The 19,638-nt window shown below is 38.5% G+C and overlaps 1 protein-coding gene across 6 annotated transcripts in view; it reads left to right on the top strand.

The window, feature by feature from the left end:
• TNIK (TRAF2 and NCK interacting kinase) overlaps window positions 1–19,638 on the top strand; it is a 419,760-nt gene that overhangs the window by 285,285 nt on the left and 114,837 nt on the right. For all 6 annotated transcript variants that reach the window (XM_060099133.1, XM_060099131.1, XM_060099130.1 and 3 more), the window contains exons 5-7: window positions 97–207; window positions 3,652–3,742; window positions 6,319–6,449. In XM_060099133.1, the coding sequence (XP_059955116.1) occupies window positions 97–207; window positions 3,652–3,742; window positions 6,319–6,449 (333 nt within the window). The remainder of the gene's footprint in view (window positions 1–96; window positions 208–3,651; window positions 3,743–6,318; window positions 6,450–19,638) is intronic.

The raw sequence follows: 19,638 nt of genomic DNA, 5'->3' as shown, positions 1-19,638 counted from the left end.
TTCCAAAGCATCCAGGTGGGACACCTTATGCTTTCTTAACTCATTGGAAGCCGTGAAGTGTAATGATAACAATGGCATGTTTGCTTCCTTTGCCAGTTGGTGATGGAGTTTTGTGGTGCTGGCTCTGTCACTGACCTGATCAAGAACACGAAAGGTAACACGTTGAAGGAAGAGTGGATCGCGTACATCTGCAGGGAGATCTTACGAGTAAGTGACAACACGGGATACCTTGGGAGGTGTTGAACTTTGCACTGACCTTCCACTAATTTGTAAACGTGTTGGAAACCTCCTTAGAGCTTTATTCTGACAGTGTTGGTGGCAGTGGTAGTGTGTTGTGGTCTGCTATAATGGAAGTGAGAGCCATTCTGAATAGGTATGTGCACTCTCATTTGGAGGGTTAATTGGGTGATTTCTCTTAACCTGGGATTCATTTCCTATGGGGCTTCCAATTGGAAATCTGATTTTAGATCACAGAGATAGTGTCCCACTTAAGAAATGGATTGTTTAGGGATATTTTGATCACTCATTTGAGTTTTCCATTTGTGAAAGTTTATAACTAATTTAAGGCTCGTGTGACTTTAGCCATTTTAGTACATATAACCTAGTTTAATTGATTTTACCTTAAAAAAATTCTTTGAGACAATATCTAAAACCAGTCAAGACAGTGGACAAGAATGTGCCCATTTGCCCAGTTTTGCCCACAAATCCCACAATCAGACAATCTAGACAATAGTGTCACATATTTTCTGAGTTCACTTCAGGGAGAAAGGAGGTAATTGGTCATATTTTAGTTTGTTCAGATTAGTTTAATTATCTCTTGCTACTAATAAGGAGGCTATTATATGTCCACTGAGCATTCTTACTAGATCTGCTTGGCAGCTATTTATTTATTTATTTATTTACTCTGCCTTCTTAGTATAAGGGAACAAAAGGTAAAACAGTTTGCATGATGTGTCCAAGATATGCCTTTGAGAGACAGATTATGTGCTGGGGAAGAAAGGAAAGGAGGGAGGGAGGGAGGAAGGCATTAAAAAATTATGTTTATCCCTTTAATTCAACCCACATTAGGAAAAAAACCAAATAGAAAATGAAATTTTAAAATGATAACACTTGTATTAGCATAAAAATTCAAACACTTAAAAATAAATGTACAGAAACATGTGAGTGATTTCTACACTGGAAACTACAAAATATTACAGACAAATTAAAGAAGACATTAACAAATAGAGGTATATATACTGTTTCATGAATTAGAATGCTCAATATTATAATGATGTTATTTCTCCCTCATCTGATCCTTGGTATCATTAAACTGCCTATCAAAATCCTTCTAGGTACATTTGTCGATCTTGACAAGCTGATTTTTAAAACATTGTATGGAAATACAAAAGGCCAAGAATAGCCAAGGCAATTTTGAGGAACAAAGCTGAAGTATTTATGCTGCCAGTTACCAGGACTTATTATAAAGCTGCTAAGTAATTTAAACAGAGTGGTATTGTCACAAGAATAGACAATGGCCAATGAAACAGAATGGAGAGTCCATGAACAGACCCACTCATACGGACACCTGATTTGTGACAAAAGCAAGTGCTGCAACACTTGGGGAAAGGGTCTTTTAATCAGTAAATAGTGCTTGATCAATTGAATATCCATATAAAAACATGAAGCTTATACCTGCTTTGTATCATATTTAAAAATTAATTCCAGGTGGATTATGGTTATAAGTACAAAAGATATAAAAAATAAAGCTCTTAAGAGAAAATATAGGATAATACCTCCATGGTTTGGAGTAGGCAAAAAAGATTTCTCAGAGCACAAAACAAAATTTGAGGGAAAAACAATGAGGTATGCTTGCTGAACTCCTTCAAGTCTGACATGTATCTCCAAGTATTGATGTGCCATTGTGTAAAGTTAATTTGGATTTCTGATGTAGAATTTTACTCATTCAGGAAAGCATGATAGATTATTTAGTCATCCAGACCACCCCATGGGTGCCAAGAATCTACTGAGTCTCCAGGGCTGGTTCTGCCCACTCTGGCTTTCTGCACTCCTGGGTAACCCTACTGGGGATCAGTCATGTGATCTCCAGGGTTCTAAAAACAGCAAGGATGTTTCACCCCATGAGTATCTCTCAATAGCTGGTTTTAAAATGTGTGAAAACATGGTTTTCTTCCTTCCTCCAATATGTTCTCCCAAATGATAATACTGGTATTTGAGATATAGTGACTCATTGGAAGGGACATTTGATCACCCAAAGGTCCCTAGCCGCAAGAAGTTTTAGAGAAGACCCTCCATGCATTTTATGATCTCATTAAATACAACCTTTGGCTCACTTACGTGCTGTGGTATCTGCTTCCAGCCACTTTGATGGTAAAAGAAGGAAATGGATCTTCAGTCCCTCTTTTAAGGATTCATGGAGTGGTAATATACTGTGAAAACTATACATTTTAATCTATTTGATGCCTACCTCAAGCCAAATCGACTAGATAAAAAAGGTGATTTTATAAGACCCAAACTAGTGCCTCAAACTGTCCTGTCTTATGGTTTATGTTTACTGATATTCCTAAACACAAACATGGATCTTTTGGGGCATTCATATTCTCATGCTGAATTTTCTCAACAAAAGGGGATTCAGATATCTAGTTTTTTTTTTCTTCTTTTTGTTTCAACTTCATCTTTCATACCATGGTTTTGTTATTGTGGAGAAAAAATTAAAACTACAGAAAATCATAAAGAAAAAACAACAACACTTGGGTATCCAATACCTTGAATTAACAAGTGTTAGCATAACATGATTTACTTCAGTACTACATTTTTAGATTCTTTTAGGTTACAGTTTATCTGAGAAACATGAGACCACCTTAGAACAAGTCTGTAGGTTTTCGAGCCCACACCACAAAAAAAACCCCCAAAATCAGACTAACACATGGAGAAATGGAACACAATCAGGTTGAGATGTCACTGAATAATTATTTCACATAATGAGCACAAAGTCACAAATATAAAGCACTAAAACTGGCAGTGATGAACATTAACAAAGGAAATAGAAGTTGGCTGTTTTCCTTTTTTAATGTGAGATATTGGCTAAAGCCAATGGGAAATTTCTTGGCTGGTCTGAGTAATATTTTATTGTGCTTAATTCGAATTGTATAATAACTTTTAAATTCAAAAATTGCACAAAAAAAGTGGAGGGCAACTTTTAACTTTTAAATTCAAAAACTGCACAAAAAAGTGGAGGCTTCAGTTAAATCAGATTTCTGTATAGACTCTGTAGATATTACTGTTACCAACTGGCAAATATAGGTGGTCCTTCACAGTACTGTTAGCTGAAACATGTGCATGTTGAAACCGTGTCATGGCCTGTGTGGTCTCTTGTTACCTGAGATAAAAGCTGATATGCAAGCATTTCATTTAACACCGTACCAGGCATTGCAATGACCACCTGTATATTTCAGTTTATATTGATCATTGCCTGAAGTTTAGAACAAACATTGTGCTCCATTTAGAATTATGACCACATGAAAGATATAAATAAAATAATGAAAGTATTTCTGGGTGAGTTTAAATTTTCTTGATCATTAACATCCAAAATAATTTTTTACCTCTGGATTTATATTCCTATTAACCCTTCTCAACTCTCCTTCATTCCAGGGGCTGAGTCACCTGCACCAGCATAAAGTGATTCATCGAGATATTAAAGGGCAAAATGTCTTGCTGACTGAAAATGCAGAAGTTAAACTAGGTAAGAACAGAATCCAGTGAGCCTAGGAATTGCAGAAAATGATAGGATTGTTTCAGCTGTTGTTTTTTTTTTTTTGAATAATGAATGTAAAGTTGTCACTGTGGATTTGGAGGTCATTGTACCTAGAATAGAAAGGAAAATGTTTCTTTGCTATTAAAAAAGAAAACATTTTCTAGGGCTTCCCTGGTGGCGCAGTGGTTGAGGGTCCGCCTGCCGATATAGGGGACGCGGGTTCGTGCCCCGGTCAGGGAAGATCCCACATGCCATGGAGCGACTGGGCCCGTGAGCCATGGCCACTGAGCCTGCGCGTCCGGAGCCTGTGCTCTGCGGCAGGAGAGGCCGCAACAGTGAGAGGCCCGCGTACTGCAAAAAAAAAACATTTTCTAAAAGCACTTTGAGGGGTGAATTGGTATACAATATGGTAAGCAGATCCATGTGCTTAATCGGTGTGTAGAAACAACTGAGTTTGTTTTTTTAAGCAAAGACCCTTTAGATTAGAAGTGACTGACCTTGGAATGGTTTCCCCTATCTTACAGTTTGTTTATATTGTTGCTGCTATAACAGACAATGATGAAATTTTTTTAATTAAAAATATCCACAGTTAGACATTCATTATTTAGAAAAATGAATTCCTGCTATATTCCCATATGTTTTAAGTTATATTTACATCGATTTCATTATTATCTAGGGCACCTGTACAAAATGGATGCTCAATATTCTACTTCACGTGCATACTAATTATCCCACTTCCATCTGTAGAGTTATCAGTGAGGGAACCCTTTTCTCTGGTCTATTAGAGCCCTTCCCACAATAAGTCTGGGATTATCCAGATAAGGTAGAGAATCTCCACACGCATTTGACTACTTGATGTATATGAGTAAGAGCATAAATTGACAAATACTCTATAGGATATACAATTTGTTTCCTACAAAAGAATCACTGTCCATATTATAGTTCATTTTCAAAGAGATTTAAATGTCTCCTATGGTTATATCCCAAATACTTGCTCTTGCCTTTTTTGTTAAAATATACAATTTCTGTTTTTTTCTTAGTTAGAATTTGGGGCCAAAATTTCATCTCATGAATATTCCCTTTTAAAACAAAAGCATACATTAGGTAGGGAAAGCAGTTATATATGTACTGACTACATAAGCTATCCTCAGAATATTCACTCATCACTAATTAACAGTTACTTGTTGAGAGAATATTATATGCCAGGTCCTGTACAAAATGCTTTTAGGTAGATTATTTCACTTAAACATCAGAATAACACCCTGTGAATCTCATCATCCTCATTTCATGGATTCGGAAAATGAAGCTCAAAGAGGTTGATCTAGTAGCCCTAGGTTGCATCACTAATAAGTGTCAGAAATGAGATGCAAATTTAGGCAGTCTGACTCCAGAAACTTAGCTGTTAACTACTTTCTTTGCATCCTCTAAATACTATCCTTTATGGCCCAAGCTTGACTTTTATTTAACACCTCTTTTTGGCCCCCCATGTAGCCCTGATGTAACCATATATAACCCCCTGTGCTTTTCTCATTGGTACGCTTTATCCATTTATACATGAAGTTTAAAAGTATACATTCACTAGAGATTATCATACTAATGAAGTAAGTCAGACAGAGAAGGACAAATATCGTATGATATCACTTATATGTGGAATCTAAAAACATGATACAAATGAACTTATTTGCAAAACAGAAACAGACTCACAGACATAGAAAAAAACTTATGGTTATCAAAGGGGAAAGGTTGGGGGGAGGGATAAATTAGGAGGTTGGGATTAACATATACACACTACTACATATAAAATAGATAATCAGCAAGGACCTACTGTATAGCACAAGGAACTCTAGTCAGTACTCTGTGATAACCTATACGGGAAAAGAATCTGAAAAAGAATAGATATATGTATATGTATAACTGAATCACTTTGCTGTACACCTGAAACTAACACAACACTGTAAATCAACTATACTCCAATATAAAATAAAATTTTTTTTTAATATATACATTCACAATAGTGAAAAGGAAGAAGCAACCTGAGTGTCCAACAGATGAATGGATAAACACATTGTGGCACCTACATACAATAGACTATTATTCGGTCTTCAAAAATTCAGAAGGAAATTCTGATGCGTGCTGCAACATGCATTAACCTTGAGGATATTATGTTAGGTGAAATAATCTAGTCTTCAAAAGACTAATACTGTATGATTCCACTTATATGATGTATCTGTAGTAGTCAGATCCATAGAGACATAAAGTAGAATGGTGCTTTCCTGGGCCTGGAGGCCCGGCGGGGTGGGGAGGTGGGGAGAAAGAGAAGTTAATGTTTAATGGCTACAGAGTTTCAGTTGAGGAAGATGAAAAAGTTCTGGAGTTGGATGGTGGTTATAGTTGCAGAACAATGTGAATGTACTTAATACCACAAAACTGTCCACTAGAAAGTTCTTAAAATAGTAAATTTTATGTTATGTATATTTTACCACAGTAAAAAAAATACACATTCATTTTATCACTGTGTAAGACCTTAGATGATAGACTTTATTCATTTGTCTTCCCTTAACTAGTGGACTTTGGAGTCAGTGCCCAGCTCGATCGAACAGTGGGCAGGAGGAATACCTTCATCGGGACGCCCTACTGGATGGCTCCAGAAGTTATTGCCTGTGATGAAAACCCAGATGCCACATATGATTTCAAGGTATGACTTCTTACTTCTTCATTACGTTTCAAAGTGTGCCTAAATCTCACCCTAAGACTGGTAGAGAATTCTCTCATGGCTTTGGGCTTGTGATTTATATAATCCAACGGGAAAACTAAAAAACATTACTTGAGTTTAAAATTAGAAGACATCTAAGTGAGAATCTTTGTAATGAACTCATCCATCATATCTGATTGCCTATTGGTAAAAAATGTTTAAACCATTTTCTATATTCTTTTGAACTTCTCTTGCTTCTTATTAGAAAACAGATTTCTATTTTGGTTATAGTTTAGATTTTGGGCAAAGTATTTATATTCTGAGAGCTTTTCATGTTAAAAAAAAACCAAGATATGAGTTTGTTTTGGGGGGTTATCTTTTTCTGATTAAAAATAATCATATTTACTCATTTCTACATTGCTCATAGTTTAATTATTAGAGTTTCTTTTCAATGAGAGAGAACCAGATGGGATGTTGGTAGCTACTTCATGGTGTTTCTGTAGCCTGTTGCAGTGTTTCATAGAAATATGATTTGTGGCTTGATACTTTGTACCATAAACTAGAAATTTGCTAATAAATTCAAAGCAGTGTTTAAGTAGAGAGGTGGAAGTTGTCCCCTTCTCCAAGAAGCCCTCCTCTTTTCCATTCTGTTAGGCAATAATCAAACATAATTTGTGTTTACTATCCCATCGATAGCTGCAATGTCAGGTGACACTGTTGTCGTGAATTACAGGCTGAAAGTTGGAGGTAAATGTGATGTAGGAACTGTGGGTGTTCAGATTATCCAGTAGACAGAGAGACACCCTGTGGTCTCTGTGTAGATCACAGGACAACCTTGGGGAAAACCTGATAGTCATTTCATAGGTGAATGGACCTTTTTTTCAATTATTTGAGGTAACATTGGTTTATAACATAAGTTTCATGTATACAACATTATAATTCAACTTCTGTATACCCTACAGCGTGCTCACCACCAGAAGTCTTGTTTCCCTCCATCACCATACAATTGATCCCTTTTCCCCATTTTGTGCCCCCTTTCTGCTATGGTAACCACCAATCTGTTCTCTGTAACTATGTGTTCGTTTTTGTTTTGTTTGTTCATTTCTTTTTTTCTTAAATTTTTTTTATTGAAGTATAGTTGATTTACAATGCTGTGCCAATCTCTACTGTACAGCAAAGAGACTCAGTTATACATACATACATATTCTTTTTTATATTCTTTTCCATTATGGTTTATCACGGGTTATGGAATATAGTTCCCTGTGCTATACAGTAGGACCTTATTGTTTATCCATTCTAAATGTAATAGTTTGCATCTACCACCCCCAAACTCCCAGTCCATCCCTCTCCCTCCCCTCTCCCCCCACCTTGGCAACCATAAGTCTGTTCTCTATGTCTAGGAGTCTGTTTCTGTTTTGTAGATAGGTGCACTTGTGCCTTATTTTAGGTTCCACATATAAGTGATATCATATGATATTTGTCTTTCTCTTTCTGACTTCACTTAGTATGATAATCTCATGTTGCATCCATGTTGCTGCAAATGGCCTTATTTTGTTCTTTTTTATGACTGAGTAGTATTCCATTGCATATATGTACAATGGCTTTATCCATTCATCTGTTGATGGACATTTAGGTTGTTTCTGTGTCTTGGCTATTGTGAACAGTGCTGCTATCAACATAGGGGTACATGTATCTTTTTGGTTTTTAACATCTTTATTGGAGTATAATTGTTTTACAATGGTGTGTTAGTTTCTGCTGTATAACAAAGTGAACCAGAAGCTGGGACGAAGTGAGAGAGTGGCATGGACATATATACACTACCAAATATAAAATAGATAGCTACTGGGAAGCAGCCACATAGCACAGAGAGATCAGCTCGGTGCTTTGTGTCCACCTAGAGGGTTGGGAGGGAGACGCAAGAGGGAGGAGATATGGGGATATAAGTTTATGTCCATTTATTTCTTATATTCCACATATGGGTGAAATCATACAGTATTTGTCTTTCTCCATTTGACTTATTTCACTTACCATAATAGCTTCAAGGTCCATCCATGTTGTCACAAATGGCAAGAGTTCATCTTTTTATGGCTGAGTAGTATTCCAGTGTGTGTGTGTGTGTGTGTGTGTGTGTGTGTGTGTGTGTGTATGTGTATCACATCTTTATCCATTTATCCATTGATGGGCACTTAGGTTATTTCCATACCTTGGCTATTGTAAATATTACTGCAGTGCATATATCTTTTCAAATTAGTGTTTTCATATTCTTTGGATAGATACCCAGAAGTGGAATAGCTGGATCATATGGTAGTTCTAGTCTTAATTTTTTAAGGATCTCCCTACTGTTTTCCATAGTTACTGCACCAGTTTACATTCTCACCAACAGTGTACAAGGGTTCCCTTTTCTCCTCATACTCTCCAACTCTTTGTTATTTCTTGTTTTTGTTTTTTATAATAGCTGTTCTAACAAGTGTGAGGTGATATCTCATTGTGGTTTTGATTTGCAATTCCCTAATAATTAGTGATGTTGAACATCTTTTCATGTGTCCGTTGGTCATCTGTATGTCTTCCTTGGAAAAAATATCTATCATCTCCTCTGCCCATTTGTTCAATTAGACTGTTTGGGGTTTTTTTGTTGTTGAGTTGTATGAGTTTTTAATATTTTGGATATTAACCTTTCGTAGGATATATGACTTACAAATATCTTCTTCTATTCAGTAGGTTGCCTTTTTGATTTGTTGATGGTTTCCTTTGCTGTGCAGAAGCTTTTTAGTGTGATGTGGTCCCACTTGTTTATTTTTGCTTTTGTTGCCCTTGCCTGAGGAGACATATTCAAAAAGATACTGCTAAGGCTGATGTCAAAGAGTGTACCACCTATGTTTTCTTCTAGGAGTTTTATGGTTTCAGGTCTTATATTCAAATCTTTAATCCATTTTAAGTTAATTTTTCTGTACCATATAAGATGGCAGTCTAGTTTCATTCTTTTGCATGTGGCTGTCCAGTTTTCCCACCACATTTATTGATAAAACTTTCCTTTATCCACTGTATGTTCTTGGCTCCTTTGTCTTAATTAGTTGTCTGTATGTGTGGAGGGCTCTCCATTCTGTTCCATTGATCTGTGTGTCTGTTTTTATGCCAATACTCTGCAGTTTTGATCACTATAGCTTTGTAGTATAATTTAAAACCAGGGAAATGATAACCCCAGCTTTGTTCTTTTTTTCCTCAGGATTGCTTTGGCTTTTCAGGATCTTTTGTGGTTCCATACAAATTTTAGAATTTTTTATTCTGTTTCTGTAAAAAATGTCATTGGGATTTTGACAAGGATTATATTGAATATGTAGATTACTTTAGGTATATGGACATTTTAACAATATTAATACCTCCAATCCATGAGCACAGAATAGTTTTCTATTTCTCTGTGTCTTCTTCAATTTCTTGAAACAATGTCTTATGGTTTTCAGTAACAGTTTCACCTCCTAGGTTAAATTTATGCCTAGATATTTTATTCTTTTTGTTGCAATTGTAAATGAGATTTTCTTAATTTCTCTTTCTGCTAGTTTGTTAGTGTATAAAAACACAATAGATTTTTGTATATTTATTTTGCAACTTCACTGTATTTGTTTATTATTTCTAACAGTTCCTTTAGTAGTGTCTTTAGGATTTTCTATGTGTAAAATCAATAGAAAACCAATGTCATCTGCACATAGTGCCAGTTTTACTTCTTCCTTTCCAATTTGGATGCATTTTATTTCTTTTTCTTGCCTATCTGCTCTGGCTAGGACTTCCAATACTACGCTGACTAAGAGTGTTAGAGTGGTGAGTGGGCATCCTTGTCTTGTTCCTGATTTTAGAAGGCTAGCTTTCAGGTCTTGACCACTGAGTATATTAGCTGTGGGTTTGTCATAGATGGCCTTTGTTATGTTGAGGTACGTTCCTTCTATATCCATTTTATTGAGAGTTATTTTTTTTAACCCAAATGGATGTTGAATCTTGTCAAATGTTTTTCCTGCATCTATTGAGATGATCATATGATTTTTATCCTTCAGTTTGTTAATATGGTGTATCACATTGATTCCAGATGTTGAACCTTCCTTGCATCCCTGGAATAAATCCCACTTGATCCTTTTAATGTGTTGTTGTTTTGGTTTGTTAATACTTTGTTGAGGATTGTTGCATCTATGTTCATCAGAGATATTAGCCTGTAGTTTTCTTTTTTTGTCTGGTTTTGGTATCAGGGTAATGTTGCCTTCGTCAAATGAATTAGGAAGTGTTCTAGCCTCTTCAGTTTTTTGGAAGAGTTTGAGAAGTTTAGGTATGACATCTTCTTTGAATGCTTCATCAGTGAAGCCTCTTGGTCCTGAATTTTTGTTTAGGGAGATGTTTTTGATTACTGTTTCAGTCTCCTTACTAGTGATTGGTCTACTCAGATTTTTTATTTCTTCATGATTCAGTCTTGGAAGGGTGTATGCTTCTAAGAATTTATCTATTTCTTCTAGACTGTCCAATTTGTTGGCGTATAGCTGTACATAGTAGTCTCATGATTCTTTGTATTTCTATGGTATCTGTTGTAAGAGAAATGAACTTCTCTTTCACATCTGATTTTATTTATTTGAGCCTTCTCTCTTAATTTCTTCGTGAATCTAGCTAAAGGTTTGTCAATTTTATCTTTTCAAGAACATAGGCGCATGGACTTTTCTTTCTTTCCTTTTTTTTTAACGTTTTTATTGGAGTATAATTGCTTTACAATCGTGTGTTAGTTTCTGCTTTATAACGAAGTGCATCGGTTATACATATACATATATCCCCATATCTCCTCCCTCTTGCGTCTCCCTCCCACCCCTCTAGGTGGTCACAGAGCACCAAGCTGATCTCCCTGTGCTATGCGGCTGCTTCCCACTAGCTATCTATTTTACATTTGGTAGTATATATAAGTCCATGCCACTTTCTCACTTCATCCCAGCTTACCCTTCCCCCTCCCTGTGTCCTCAAGTCCATTCTCTAGTAGGTCTGCGTCTTTATTTCCATCTTGCCCCTAGGTTCTTCATGACCTTTTTTTTTTTTCCTTAAGTTTCCATATATATGTGTTAGCATACAGTATTTGTTTTCCTCTTTCTGACTTACTTCTCTCTGTAGATGCATGGACTTTTCACCAAAGTACTTTAATGATCACCTTGAAACACCCTCATCTTACAGCTGTGGAAACTAAGGTCCGAGACCTTCGCAAGTGCACACCCCGTTAGTGATCTTGTCAGAGACTTGATCCCACATCTCCCACTCTCTGTTTAGAGCTCTTTCCAATATATTACCCTGCCTCGCTCAGATGCAATCCTATATAAATATCCAATTTACCAACAAAACAGCCTCTGAAGAGTATATTTAAAGAATTCCTCTATTAAAGAACATTTTTAGTTCTCCACATGTGGGGTTATTATGGAAATCAGGTCACAAAGATGCAGACATTGCAATGTCTTTGGGACCCAGTGTCTCAGGGCATTGACAAAATTATTGCTTCTTTGGAGAAATGCAAGCTTGAAGGTCTGAAAACAAAATAATCTCCTGTAAATTTCCTCCTTCTTTCAGAGTTAGTCACTGTAATAACCTGACACCAATCTGTCTGGAAACAGCTGCCAAGTTAAAAATTAATCTCCTGCCAAAATAAATGTCATTTATTTAAACTGCTAATGATAAGCACATTTAAATAATTTGATTTGCAAATCCCTTCAGAGGAGCCACTACAAATATATGTCACAGACCAGATACGTGTATCATAATTGGCTATAAGCAATTCTTCAAACTATAGTTATACCTAACAAGTGCTAACTAGTCTACATCTGGGTCACAGATATTTTAGACTGCTTTATAACATACCATGGAGAATCAGAGTGTTTCAAACTTTCAACCTTAGCTTAGCCTTTTAAGTACTTTGGCTGGCTGTAGTATATATGGGACTTTTGTTCTGTGGCATAAAATTGATCCCTGTGGGACTTCCCTGGCAGTCCAGTGGTTAAGACTCTGCACTTCAAATGCAGGGGGCGTGGATTTGATCCCTGGTTGGGGAACTAAGATCCCACATGCCACGCGGCACGGCCAAAAAATATATATATATATATATATATATATATATATATATATATATATATATATATATATATCTCCCTGTGATGTAGTTGTTTTCAGTAGAGTAACTAGAAGAAGACTTCCTCTGGTGAAGCCAAAACTTGGAATTAAACTGGTGTCTTAAACCTCTTTGTTCAGATTAGGACTAAGAAATACAGTTTGGGGTCAGTGAAAAAAATTTTGAGCCTAATGCATAACCCTAGGTGTGGACAAAGCCTGATGTATGAATAACCACAGAGGACATCATGTTGCACAGGGTGATTTCAGAGGTGCTGGAAGTCCTTGTGACTATGAAAGTATCCTGAGACATTAATAAATTGAAGATTAATTTCTGTGCCTTTTATTAAAAAATAAAGAATCCTGATGAGAGAACAGATTCAACTCTATCAGCCATTTTCGACCTTAGTACAAATTAGTTTTTTATGATTGTCATAAATGTAGGTTGTACAAGAGGAAGAAGAAGTCATGGCAAAAATATGAGCTTCACTGATCACTTGTCCTGGGAGCATGACAAAAGGGTAGATTAGGAAGACCAAGCAGAAGGGAAGATTTGGGGGTTCTTTGAAGATTCATTTTAACTACTTTGTAGTTTTACTGTGGATCACAGAAGAAGCTATACTTTAATCTTTCTACTTCTTCTTTGGCATCAGATCCTATACTTTTTTCTGTTCACTATTCTTAGGAATGTAGCCTGTCACCAGGAGACAGCTTGACAATATACTGACTTTCAAAACCCTTTATTCATTCACTCAGCGTGTATTTATTGAATAACCACTATGCAAAAGGAATTAACCAAGCTCTATCTGTATGTGCAGTTTTCATCTAGAAAGTCCATTTGCGACCCCGTCAAAGTTAAATGGTTTGTTACTGTGTGTTTGGTTGTCCATTTGAGCCAGAGTGTATCCCAGCCTCAAACTGATGTCAGCATTTTGGGGTCTCATGTGCTGTAGATACTTTCAGCCTAGAGGGCATGTTTAGAATAAAAGATGACTTGAAGGCCACTGGGCTTTGTTAGTTTTCTATCACAAAAGCCCTTTCTTTAAAATAAAGACAAAATGCAAAAGAGTATAGTTTGGTTTTATTACAAATATTTGATTATTTCTTAATTATTTATTACTTTATTTGTCTACAATGTCTTTAGAAACTGCTATAAATTTTTTTTTTAACTGGAGAAATTCAATAAAATAAGAGCCTCTGTGGAAAATAGTCTGAAGAGCTCATGCTTTTTTTTGCAATCTGGTTTTGTCTGATAATCTACTGGGCACAGTAAGTAACTGACTGAAAATAACCCCTATCCTAAGGAGGAGTGCCGGAATCTCATTTGCCTGGTGTGTTCACTTTCCCCTAGAGGCCCTTCCTTTCTTGTTTTCAGAAAATCTGTCAAAACACTTCAAGCAAAAGGAAAGGTTTCATTCTCCTGATAAGTATGTGGGGCAATAATGAAAGCTTTCTCATTTAATAATAAGCATTTAAAAGACTTGAAATTAATAAAACTGTTCAAAATTCCTAGGCTGTTTAAATTGTTATTTTTTTTAACTTGAATTTCATTTCAGTTGGATGGGATTTGCCAAGTATTTTATAGTCCTATGTATTTATTGCTTTAACAGAACCACTCACTAAAGAAAGTTCTCTGTGGCCAAAAGCCCATTCATAGGGAATTGGCTGAATAAAGACTGGCACATCTGTCCACTGGAATATTACGCAGCCATTTGAACAATGAGGTAGTGTATATGTTGAAGTTGGGCAGATCCCAAGATACAGTGTTAGGTACACAAAGCAACTTACAGTATAGTACACATACTAGACTCTTATTCTTCCCTACCCCATGGATAAATGGCGTGTGGCTGGAGAACTTAAACTTTTTATTTTATGTATCTTTCTGTCCTGTTCTAATTTTTTACACCATAAATGGTCATGCTTTCATAGTGGTTTAGTCAAGTAAAGGAAGTACAGTGAAATGGCATATCCCCTCAACCCCACCACCCATCCTCTGGCCTGATGTGTGCTAATGTCATTTGTTATTCACCTAAACTCTGTTTATGAGACTGTGCACACAGGTGCTGTGGACCATTTAAAGTCATCGGTGTCTCCTGCAGGGTTTGGGTCAGTATTGTGCTCTGGCTGTAGAGGAAATACTCATTCTCCTGTGTTATGGGTAATTGGCTTTATTCAGGCAGAATGAAAAGAACCCCTGTAGGTAAGAGGCTCGACTGGAGATAAAGTGAGCAACCTGACTAGTCAGGGGAGCACCACCAAGATGTATGCGGGGTGTCACGTAAGAGGATGATATTCACATCACAGAATGAGGTTTACCTCTCAAATGAGACCTGGCCTCTGTCTACTGAAATTTCAACAAAGGTCTCATGCCCATGCGGTAAGAAGGAAGGATGATACACACACTGTTATTATTACGAGCGGAAACAAACTTCTATTAAACATATTTCTCATGCTCCATGTTCACACCCACCTACACAGCATTCCTTAGTCAGACACATCACCACCTCCTCTGGGCTCCAGGCTGATCCCCAGGTGAAGAGAATAAGCTATTCTTCCAGCATTTTCCCTCTGGTCAGATAACAAATGTAGTTGAACAAGGGACTCTGTGGGAAATGGGATTATGAATAACTACCTGTGCTTGATTATCCTCAGTCACCCTGAACTCACCACCCTGGTTCTGTTTATGTATAATGTAGTATATAAGTATATGGCATAGGGAATATGTCAGCGTTCTGAAGTTGGACAGGACTGGTTTAAAATGTAGACTTCATCTCCTTGCACTCTATTCCTTCAGGGAAGTTATTTAACCTTTCTGAGTCTCTTTGGGAATAACGATTGTATATTACAACGTTATATTAGAGTAAAATGAGCTAACATATGTAAAGGAATTAATTCAATGCCTATTTGGTAAGTACTCAATATACGATAGTTAATATTTGTGTTTATGTGTCATGTGAAGGTACTGCCATTTGGAGCCATTTTGACCTAAAAGAAACCCCAGCAATATCATAGGATTTGAACTGCCTGTTTGCATTATACACCTCTAATTGTCTGCTTACATTGAGCCAGAATCTGTTTCTCTATAAATTCTATCTCTAGATTAAGGTGCTGCCCTTAGGGACCCATACAATCAATTCAATTTCCTTTTTCCAGCTGGAACATTTCCAAAAACTGAATAAAGAATAAATTACATGACAAAAGACTAATTTCTGGTCTTGATAAAATGGCTGATTTCTTGGTCTTGGTAAGCTAAAACTTGGTAGAATCCACTGCACCAGGTATGCCTGGTATGAAGCTATTGTCTGTCAACTCTAGACCACCTTGCTACCCTCTGCTGTGGGATGATGGGGCCAGGATTCCGCTAACCCCATTTCTGCCTGTCCCTCTGGGTAGACTGCAAGGCTGGAGAAGGAAGGACACGCCCTTTCCTGTTTGCTTCCCCTAAGCTTCCTGTTTGCTCCTGCATCATCCCAGCAACTTCTTTGAGTACCAGGGCTCCTTGTCAGCTTACCTGACTCAAGTTTGCTGGTTGAACTGCCAGTCAGTGATAACTGGACCTCAGGATTTGTTAAATACCCACTATAGACACTGCGTTGTGTTGTGAACTTTGCAGATATTATCTTACTGAATTCTCGATCAACCCTGCAAGATGGGTGTTCTCTTTGGGCTACAGGTGAGGAGATGGGTTCAGAGGGGTCGAGGGGCTCGCCCCAGCTCTGCTGGCTGCACAGCATGTGTTCTTTCTGCCTCTTGGCACACGCTGGGGCTCTGCTCCTGGGCCCCCTTGCCTCTCCTTCCTTGTGTGGCTGAGCACAAGGAAGTGTTCTTTTCTTCAAAAAGTGAAGTGTTCTTTTCTTCACTTGTTGAGCAGCCTAGCCCCAAGAGGAATGCTCTATCATTATGTTCAAGCTGCCTTCGTGCCAGCTGGCCCCTCACCAGCCAGAAGTTGTGTGCTTGCCTCTGCCTTCTCGGAGGCACTAGAATTTGTCTCTGTTCTGTTTGTAATGCACACAGGACTGGGCTATTAATCATGCCACAGGCCAGGCTGCACAGCACCTCTAGAATAATGAATTACCCAGCTCCTGCCAAAATGAGTCCCACCACGGCCACGAAGGAAACTTATCTCTCCCCGACTCTCTCCTCATCTTGTTCCTCCCACTTCCCTCTCTCGTCTCCTGTGATCTGTCTTGACAGTTGTAATTGGAACATTTTCTCCCATATTTAAGTTCTGAAGTGTCTCTGGGACTTGCTAATGTATCCAAAGGCTTAAACAAGGCCCGTCAAGGACGTTTATTGCTTTCTAGCATGGGCAGTTAAGCGTAGCTTACAAGCAGCTCTGGGTATATAGGGCCAGGAATATAAATGTTCCTTTTGGAAAACAAGAGAATCCCAGGGGGAAAAATTATCTTAATGATGATATCAAATGAAGGCTTAAAGAAGAAGTAATTTCTGGCTTGGTCACGTGACAAAGGATGCACAGGAGTTGGGATGCTGTGACCTTTGGTTTGAAGGGGTTGTTTGGGAGGTTTGGGGAAAGCAGCCTAAGAGAGGATCTGACATGCTGTGTACTGAATAAAGGAAACACCTCTCTTCACTAACCCTTCCCTCTTCCTATGGGATAAATCCAGGATCACCTAACAACTGGGACCTCTCTTTTTCCTTACTGTCGAAATACACTTTCTCAAATTATTGCTCTATATGTATTATCACTAAGAAATGCTTTTAGCCGTACTTATGTTTCTTATGTCACTGGAATTCTGGAGGCAGGCAGTCCAGGGTTGGTGTGGTGGCTCACTGATGTCTTCAAAACCCAGGCTCCTACCTTTCTGCCCTGTCATCATTAATTTGTTGACTTATTGCCTCATGGTTGCAAGATGGTTGCTGTAGCTCCAGGTAGCATGTTTTTATTCAAAGCAATAAGAAGTAGGGAAGAGTTGTCAAGACACCAGCTATATTTGTCACTTATTTCAGGAAAAGCAAAAGCTCTTACAGAAGCTCCCAGAAGATGTTTGCCTGAGTCTCATGAGGTCACATCCTTAACTGCCATCCTTAGCTGCAGGGAAATCTGGATAAACAAGTTTAGCTTTCCTATACTCTGAAATGGAGGCAGCAAGGGCAGTGGGGGCTGAAATGCCTGTTGGGTTAGCCAACAAACAGTAGTGGCCACAACCAAGTAGAGGGAAATCGAAGAAGACTAAACTGGGCAGGCAAAGGCAGGCTCACCTGGCAGTAGAGGAGAAGAAAATGATTAATATTCTTGAGCCCACTGTATGCCAGGTTTTGTGCTAGGCAGCATACCTACGTGCATACATGCCACAGTTGAAAGCTAAGCTCTGAGCAGTCTTCTGGATGCGGTTCAATTGGGAACCTGGACTTGAATCCAGGTCTGTCTGACTTGAAAGCCTATTCACGCTGCCTCTAGAAAAAGCTGAGCACTGGTTTGGGGTGTGCCTCATGGAATCTCAGCATGTTCATTTGAGTTGCCACACCTTCAATTACCTGTAGACAAAGTAGGAATCTGAAGCAATTATTTTATGGGCCCAAAAGGTTTTTTTAAGTGAATTCTCAGGTCCTTACAGTGTGATGATAGTTAAAAAAAGAACTAGCCTGGGAGGCAGGAGACCAAGCTCTGATTAAAACTTGGTGCTGAGTTGCTCTGTGATCTTGGGTAAGTCATTTTTTTCTCATCTGGGAAATGAAAGGTTGGACTAGATGATCTACAAAAGGTCTATTAAGACACTTAGGTTTTGCTCCTTTCTCTCATGCATCTTTCATGTGTTCATTATTTCAACAAGTATTTATTAAGTGCCTACTATGTGCCAGGCACTGTTCTGGTACTGTGGACCAGTCAACAAAGCAAAGATCCCTGCCCTTGTGGACTTCATGTTCTAGTGTGTATGTGTGTTGGGGACAGGGACACAAACAATGAACAAAAAAACGTAATAAATTTGTGACAAGTCAGTTACACAGTTGTCAGAAGATGACCAGTTCTCTGGGGAACAAAAGTGGGAAAGGGGAAGGGATCTGGCAATGCTGGGAGAGAGGTTCGGTGGTCCTCACTGAGAACACAGCATTTGAACAAAGACTTTATGGAGGGGAGGGAGTCAGCCAGCTCATAATTGGGCTTGGTCCCTCAGGCAGAGTGAGTATCAGGAGTTTGCCTGAGTTTCCTGGGCATTTTCTTCCCCTTTCTGAGGACTGGCCTGGAGCCTTTCTCATCCCAGTTCCATCATTTCCTTTCAGCTGTGTTGGCCTTCAAACCAGCTCAAGCTTCCTAGACTTAAAGGCCATTTAAATTTGACTTTGCCATAGCAAGTAGGTCCATAGAGCCTGGCCACCACCTTCATAATTTGCACCTCGGTTCACACTGCAGAAACACTCGGTTCCTCGAGATGTTGGGAGGTGGTGGGAGAACTACCAAGGCCTGGAGTCTTATCAAAACAGCCCAACCCACCAGTTCCAGACTGTTCTTGCTGCATTTCCTGTTGAATGCTTCCTGCACACTAGTGACTCAGGGTTTTCATCATGTTCCCCAATGATTTTCTGTGTCAGTCAGCCATAACGTTCCAGGTACAAGAGAGCTGTGTGGTCATCTTTACCAGTTACTGCTCCTGAGCCAGCCTGTGAAGGGTGGCCTGGGCTTTCCCCATTAGCTGCAGAAGGAAGCGCAGTGAGCAAGGCCAGCAGCCTGTGGGAAGACTCAGCCATTTGCTGGGCTGTGCCGACTGTGTGTGTGTGTGCGTGTGTGTGTGTGTTCAGTGACAACTTTGAATACACTTGAAATGGAAGAAAGAGAAAGGACAACAGTTGACTCCTTGAGTTGCGTTCTATTCAGAGAAGTTACTTAGAATCTGTGGACAGTGGTTTTGCACAGGTGCATTGTTATCCCCATTTGGACTGAGAACCTTTATGAACTGTAATATTTATGTGGACAGGTTGATGGCTTGTGAATTAAAGAATCCCCCCTTGGTCCTAGTGTGGGGTTAGCGTGTGCCCCAGCCGCCTGCTCTAAGGTAGATCGCACTTTAGGCAAGAGTCTAGACCCCATAGAAAGCCCCCTCTAGGTTGTATGGGCCTCGGT

Source organism: Mesoplodon densirostris, chromosome 5, assembly GCF_025265405.1.
Source record: "Mesoplodon densirostris isolate mMesDen1 chromosome 5, mMesDen1 primary haplotype, whole genome shotgun sequence".
Lineage (NCBI taxonomy): Eukaryota > Metazoa > Chordata > Mammalia > Artiodactyla > Ziphiidae > Mesoplodon > Mesoplodon densirostris.
Note: the sequence above shows the minus strand (reverse complement) of the source record. Positions and strands in the feature narration are given on the sequence as shown.